Below are 7,746 nucleotides of genomic sequence, written 5' to 3' on the forward strand. Positions count from 1 at the left end.
TCAAGCTCGCTAAAACAAGACGGCTGCTTGAAATTGTCCCTCCTCCGCTCTTGTTGGTTGCTCCTCAATTATTGTTAAACATGATACAGAGTTCAGACGTAAAGCAATATATTTTTTAATTGCCAGGTACCCGGGCCTCTTGAGAGAGATGCCCCCGCAGGAACATCCCGAACCCAGGGATGCAGCTGAGATGCAGCCCCCACCTCAATCTCGCCTCCTCCAGTATCGCCAGTCCCGTACCTCAGGTGACCCTTCATCCTCTTTAGCCGCCACCCCCAATCATGCTGGCCCTTTCCCATCCGGACCATACCCCCATGACGCAGGCCGCGATCTCCTTAACGACAACCCTCTCAATAACCCAGCTCTGCAGCAGCATCCGGGAAACCCCATGTATAACACTGGTAGCTACCCACTTCAGCCACCTACCAGCACCCCTTCCTCCCAGGTCAAATACCTGCTGCAAGAGGCCCAGTGGCCTCATGGTGGAGCTGCATCAGTGAGCCCACCACAACAGAACCACCTGTTGGGGAACCAGGGCCACGGCCTTCCCTATGGACTGCCCATCATGGCTCACCCAAGCAGGCAGGAGCAAGTCCACCTGATGCAACTTCACCATCAGCAGCAGCAACAACAACAGCAACAGCAGCAGCAGCAACAACAGCAGCCGCAACAACCCCTGCAGCAGCAGCAGCCCCTGCAGCAGCAGCAGCCCCTGCAGCAGCAGCAGCCCCTGCAGCAGCAACCACAACAACAGAGTCAAGGTCCAGACCAGGAGTCCTACCATCCACTTTCCCCCAGAACATCAGCAGCCACAGCCCTTCACAACGTAGACGAGGTAAGTGCATTCATTTATTTGTATTGTTTATGTATGTATTATCACAGGCTTCAGTGCAGGCTGAAACGTATCTCATAGCTGTCGGAACTGTATATTCAGCAGCGACCCGTTCACATTGTGTGTTTGAAGGGACTCGCTGTGTCTGCAGTTCCCATCACACCCTGGGTGGTGTTGGTTGGTTCACATGCAGGACGTGCCAACTTTGTGCCTCCAAGGGCGACTTGTTCACCACGCAAGGTCACATTCAGAGTGTGACCCGTTTCATTTCACAGCACAGTGCTGTGCTTCAGATGCATGCTTCAGAATGCTTCAGGGAGAGAACACGTTTCATCCCTCTTCCTCCTTTTCTACCTGGCTGAAGGGGGTACATGTTGCATAACTGGTTTTAACTCCTGTCAGTGGTTTAATCTGTCTTCAGTCTTCACACATTGTGAGCATTATAACGGGTCTTTCTTTTCTCAAATACTTACCTCTAAATGCAGGATGAATATTAAGTGTAGCTTTAAATCATCTTCCACCCTCTTCCAAAGATAAGATGGTTTGCAAGATAAAAAGTTGATTGCTTGGCTTCGAAGTGCCAAGTATGATCTCACAAATGAGCAGGACCTGCACTCGAGGGACTCGTTTTATTCGTGCTGCGGTTCTTGGATCTTTACAAAACACGTGAGTTGCACAGCGGCGGTGCAGAGCGTAAGCGTGACTTGACTAATACTTGCAGTACTTTCTCCTTCATTTATGCACCAATCATCGCATTTGTAAAGTTCTGTGAAAAGATGTCGTTTGTGGCTCTCTGCTTCTTCGGCCCGGCGCGGCTCTTCTATTCTAAAGGTCATCCTGCCCATCACTCTGACATAATATCTCATTCTCACCCGTTTTCTCTTCCTCGTCCGACGCTGCCGTCTGGGCAGTATGAACCCAGAGGTCCCGGCCGGCCTCTCTATCAGCGTCGCATCTCTTCGAGCTACCCCGATGAATCGTCTCCAGCCAACGCCCACAATGCCCTCTCCCAACAGACCCAGCCCTGTCCATCAGACCTCCAGGACCACGTCCAGCACCATCAGCACCCGCATGCGCCCTACGGTTACCCATCGCATGACCTCTGGCCCAGTAACGGCGGGGGTCCCGGCGCGTTCCAGAACATTCCATGTAAAGGAGCCGGTACACTCACGCAGCACCGGGAGCTTCTGGGTAAGCACCGCCAGATATGCTGTTGTTAACCCTCTGAACCCAAAGCTTTGCGCTCCTGGAGCCTCGATGTTCACTGCAATATGCGAGTCCTGCACCTCCAGCGGCAACGGCCTCACGGAATTGTGTCACTCGTGGTTTCCTTGTCGAATGCCGAATGTATTGCTTTTTACCGGACACTTCAGGCGGTTTATTTGGGGCTAGATTTCTAATGAGGAATGTAGAATACAATGTTTTTGATGGAATATCACAAAGTTCAAGCTACGTTTTGGGTTCTTTTTCTGACGGAAGCGTTTGGAATCATGCCGATTGTTTGTGCCAGAGGGTTTGGGTTTTCAGAGGGTTTAAGCGTGATGATCTTTTACACGCAGTCGGTTTGACATTGTTTATGTTCCGTCGTGTTCCAGCTTCCAAGGCCCTCCGTCAGACAGAGGAGCAGGTGAAGGCCGAGGTCACAGCAGCACCGCAGACGCATCCACACTCCCTCAACTCCCTTCAGCATCTTGGACAGTTTCCTCCTCTCATGCCCAATAACAAGCAGCAGCACCAACAACAACAGCAGCAGCAGCAGCAGCAACAACAACAACAGCAGCAGCAGCAGCCACCTCCGCCGCCGCCGCCACCACCACCCCCCCCGCCGCAGGCTCCCGCAGAGGCCAGTCAGGGGGCTGCAAATTTGAGCAAACCGCCGACCATGTCCTATGCCAGCGCCCTGCGCGCTCCACCCAAACCCCGAGCTGTTCGCCCCGAGCAGGTCAAAAAGAACAGCGACCCTCTCTCCCTCTTACAAGAGCTGAGTATAGGAAGTTCAAATGGTAGCAATGGGTACTATTCCTACTTTAAATGAGTGTCACCCCTCCCGCATATAAGTAAGTGATTAAATATAAAACTACAAAAAAAAAGGTAAAACGCTTTCTAAAAACACACAAAAAAATATATATATAGTGCAAAGTGCATTTACAAATTGTTTCTATGAGTAGGTTTGTTTTCTGCATTTTGTTTCATTTTAACTTTTTATTTGTAACAGTCACCTTTTCTCCCGTTTCACATATCCGTGAAGAAAATAAGTATATATAATGAATGCATTACTGGTATATATACATACTCATTATGTATATATGAATATATACTTATATTATCTACACTTGTATATGTACGTAATGCTATAAAAAACAAAAGTTATAAAAAAAATCTAAAAAAATAAAATAAAAAAATTGTTTGGTTGACCACTTGGCTACCTGCATATTTCCCCTAATTGAAGTTGGTTTTGTTGGTTACTAAATACGTATGTTGAAGTTTTTATCATTTTGTATTCTTCAGTTTTGAGTGGACGTTACGTCTTGATTTTTCATATTACTGTAGTCGTGGTAACGGACAACAGCTAAGTGGTCAACTGACACAGAAACTACATGGAACAGTGTATAGAAGTAGATCAAATTTCCTCTAATCTGTAAATATAAAGAAAATAAAAGACTGAATTGTATGCCACAGACATGTCCTTAAATTCCTGTATCATGCTAGCTTTTGCATTATGAAATATTTTATGTTTGCTGGTTTCTGATCCTTAATTCTTAGACATCCTGGGAATTATTCTTGATCAGGTAGTAAATGGGATTATTTACTAAAATAACGTTACAAATATTGATTGCTTATTTTACTTTTCACCGATTTCTCACGAGCAACAAAAGACGGTGTGAAAATGTCAAAGTATTGCAACCATGTCATTCCTCCTGTGTCGGTGTTAAGGATCAGAGAACAGACGTCACGGTCGACGACGCGGTTTCCCCCCACGCTCAGTCTATTTACTTTATTTGATTGTGTTTCTTTTCTTTCAGTCGGCAAACATCTTCAACACAGAAATTGTTTTAATTGTCTGAGGATATGAAATGAGTTATTTTGTCACTAATTGCTATTGAGCTTCTTTTTTTTTGGAAAAGGTTGCAGTACTCTGAAGGTTTGTGAAAGTGAGGCGAGAGTGGTGAGGTCAGTGATGTGTCATGAGGGGTAAGTGGAAACTGAGGGTGTGATCAACACTGCCTGTCGGATGTTTTTGAACACGCTAAATGTAAACAATTTTGGGGGGTTAAATCTGAAGTATATTGAAACTGGATTCGTAGTAAATACACATTAATAATACACCAGTGTCTTTTTATATTTAAATTGGATAGGGACTAAGCAGCATGCTGTATGTTTGGACCCTAGATGCTGTCTAAGCTCTTAACATACTGTGTCGAGATACCTTTTCATGCCGTAAACCACATTGCCCAAAGACAATTTGGCATTTTCTCAATGAAAATCGTCTAATCTCTTAATATTATGACTCATTTAAAAGATGATAATCAGAAACCTCACACAAAAGGTGGTATTTGCTCCCAGTTCCAACAAAAGCATTGACCAGTAAAGTACAAGACCAAATAATTTCCCTAATTTTTTTCCTGATTTCATGTTATTTAAAGGGAACGGATTCCTCCTGCGTTTCAACACCGCTTGAGATTTAACCTCCCGAAAATTGCACCGTACAAATATCCAAAAAAATTGTTCAAAGATGTGTGACTGTTAATGTGTAGTTTATGACGTGCGCACGCTGCTACTGGTCATCCAGACGATTCCATGGCTCTCCCGTTTCAGTCCCGTCTGATTGATAAGCTCACGTTAAAGCGGTAGATTAATCTCCTTCCCCCTTTTTAATTGACTTGGAAAAAGCTCCGACTGCGCTTCACATAAGCAACGTCAACGTCGCTTTCCTCACGCACGACGACGCGATGAGCGCGTGAACGTCCGCGTTGGAGGTCAGCGAGTTGCTCATCGTCACGCAGACGCACACGGATCCTCACGCGTGAACTTCACCGCGATCGTCGCGACGCCTCGGTGATCGGAAGTACCGTGCGAGAAAAATATGAAAAGATGCCGATGTTATATCTGCCAAGGAAAGCAATACTGGAAAAACAGTCATCCAGTGCTCAGTCCCGTTTATGTGTCATTAATTTTAATTGTTAAAACACCACTGCCCCATTTTCAAATTCCAACTGTCACGCGGCCGCTGGACCGTTAAATCTTTCCCGACGTCACGTCCCCAGAGAGCCGGCGCCCCACCGCTAAGAACGTACGCGTGGTTTTTAAGTCAGCGGAGAGCTTCGCGGTTTTATTTGTGCGCTTTAAAGTTTCGACATTGTAATTCAAAGGTCCAGATTTTCTGACTCGGCGGAGAACAACACATACTTGTAAATATGCATTTTCTAGGTATTTACAAACAAGAACTTTGGGATTTCCTCAATTTTGTAGGAGCTGTTCAAAGAAGAGGTCTGCCCTTTTTAATTATGCAAATTCACACAAAAATAATAATTCTAAAAATGGACAACAACCTAGTTGGTAGTTGCAACATCTTGTTGACAACTTTGTAGATTGTTTTTGTTTTCTTTTACTTAAGATGGTGTCTGGCTGATTTGACAAAGAGGAGATCTTCTGTTGCAGCTGTTATAAGATGACTTATTTCAACTGTACAATACATATTTTTAAGTATGTTGCTGGATTTGTCCTGTTCTGTTATCTCACCGCTGTACAACAATCATCATTGTTTTTTTTTTAATGTGGTCTTTTTTTTCTTTTCATGCATGTTGAGATGACCTGGCTGGTTTGTATCCCTGTTTTTATCAGTTTGTATTGATTTGTGGATGAAAATAACGAAAAAAACACACAAAAATAAGCTTTTGTTCAACCTAAAGAATCAAATTTTGGTATATTATTTGATGTGTACAATAACTTGTGACATTATCAACAAAACTATTATAATATTTTACTAACATGTCAATCCAATATGTAATGGTTATGTAAGTTCTTTTTTTCTGCAGTTAGCGGGTCTGAGGCTGAGGTTGCTCCCTGTGTGCGTTACCGTGGGGATAATCTCTCCCCAAAGCAGTAGTTGGCTAATCTCTATAGTAGCGCAATACTAATGTCACCGCTTCTTCACTTTTTATTTATTTTTGAGGCAGAACAGATTGAGCCAAAGACATTTTAAAGGGATTTTATTTACAAATCTTTGTCGTTTTTATGGCTTCATTTTTTCCTTTTTTTATTTTTCTTTTTTTATTAGTTTCGACAGGATCTTTTCTATGAAATAAAGGGTCTTCACTCGGTAATGAAGTCCCACCTCCTAACATTGCACCATATATCATCTTATATCTTATTATGTTTGCTTTTTAAAGAAAACCAAGCGAAACCAACGTGTGTGTGTGTGTGTGTGTCGCACGTAGAGGGAGCAGCCTTGTGCCCAGCCAGTAGAGATCTGTGTTCAGCCTTCTATAAATGCCACATCTCTTCCTGTTCTCTGTTCGCTCTCCTCTGTTCGCTGCAGTGAATCAATGGCACACCTGTTCCCCAGCCTCCCGTTCCCACTAGTCCCTCCCTCGTGGGTACAAAAATAATGAATAGATCTGTTTTACTCTTCTTCATTTCAATTGGTGGTGGTTATAATAAAGGATTTAGACTGTGTTTCAAAAGTTTATTTTCTTTTTTTATTTGTTTCTCTATTAAAGTGTTTTTATTGAAACTGCTCGAGCTCCTCTCTCTTTTTTTTTTCTTTCTCCATCCTCTGCGTTCCACTGTAGTACGACGGTGACGCCTGTGTGCCTATTGAATAGCAGCAGGGCCACAGGAAGTATGAAGGGCTTGAAGTTCATTAATTCAACATCACAAGTTTCCACTATCTTCCGTGACGGTTCGGTGTCAGCAGCAGCAGCAGCTTGTCCTTTTTTAATAACCTGGCTGGTAGGTTGTGACAAAAGAAGGAAAATGCACACAGCTGTACTATAGGAATCTTACAGAATTTGCAAAGAAATGCAGAAACCAAATATATGAAATGGTCAGTGAGCAGTGTCAGTCAGTGGCTGTATGAAAGGGTGTAGCCAAAAAGCAAATCGAGGAGAGTTGGTGATGGAGTGAGAGCGTCTGGTTGGACTCTTGTGCCCGCCTCCCAGGACAGGAAGTGTAACACGCACCCCTCCGAGCTCCTTTTGTCTTTGATACACGGACGCAAAGGAAACTGAAGACGCAAAACAATCTCGTGCAAAGGTTTTCCCAGAGCTTATCAAAGATTAAATTTTTGGTTCCAAAGATATGGCACATTTCAAACACACTTACACTGCATTCAAAACTGTTTAACGTGATGCCATAGTGAAAGAAAAAGACTCAAACATAAGAAAAACTAAGAATATAGAAATGCACTACTTTTACTATTTATTTGTGTGTTTTGTTTCACTTTTTTTTTAGCTAAAACATCAGAAAAGTCAAAAGAAAAATAATTCTAAATAAAATAAATGGACTTTAGCCATAAAAAAAAACCTCACGACGACGATTTTCCACGATTGGTTCAAATACGTTGTGCTTAACGGCGTCGATACGCCCGGGACAGCAGCTGTTACGACAGCAGGTGGTGCAAACCAATGTCTGGTTGAGAGTGGAGTGTGCCTCAGGATGCCCAAATACAACACAGCTTCCAGAGCATAAACGGTCCCGTCGATAAAAATCACACTTAGCGTGACATTTCACGGCAAGTAGATACGCTGCAACCCTGAGGAACTTCACAGCGGTGGAGTTGTTGCCATGTCATGTTGCACTCCTAGTCAAAAATCTGTCGTATTGTAATAATTTTATATATACTGTGTATAATATTTTTATAGATGGTGTGAAGGTGTTTCTAACGGATCATGATGACTCATGAAAACTAACAG

The 7,746-nt window shown here is 43.5% G+C and overlaps 1 protein-coding gene across 3 annotated transcripts in view; it reads left to right on the forward strand.

The window, feature by feature from the left end:
• The window catches only part of helz (helicase with zinc finger), a 50,009-nt gene extending 43,440 nt beyond the window's left edge, over positions 1-6,569 (forward strand). For 2 of the 3 annotated variants that reach the window (XM_056408547.1, XM_056408548.1), the window contains 3 exons: positions 127-835; positions 1,744-2,023; positions 2,428-6,569. In XM_056408547.1, the coding sequence (XP_056264522.1) occupies positions 127-835; positions 1,744-2,023; positions 2,428-2,867 (1,429 nt within the window). In that variant the 3' untranslated portion in view covers positions 2,868-6,569. The remainder of the gene's footprint in view (positions 1-126; positions 836-1,743; positions 2,024-2,427) is intronic. The other variant, XM_056408549.1, reaches the window with a different exon arrangement.
• Positions 6,570-7,746: the final 1,177 nt, after the last annotated feature.

The sequence above is a fragment of the Pseudoliparis swirei genome, chromosome 24, assembly GCF_029220125.1.
Source record: "Pseudoliparis swirei isolate HS2019 ecotype Mariana Trench chromosome 24, NWPU_hadal_v1, whole genome shotgun sequence".
NCBI classification, from domain to species: Eukaryota; Metazoa; Chordata; class Actinopteri; order Perciformes; family Liparidae; genus Pseudoliparis; species Pseudoliparis swirei.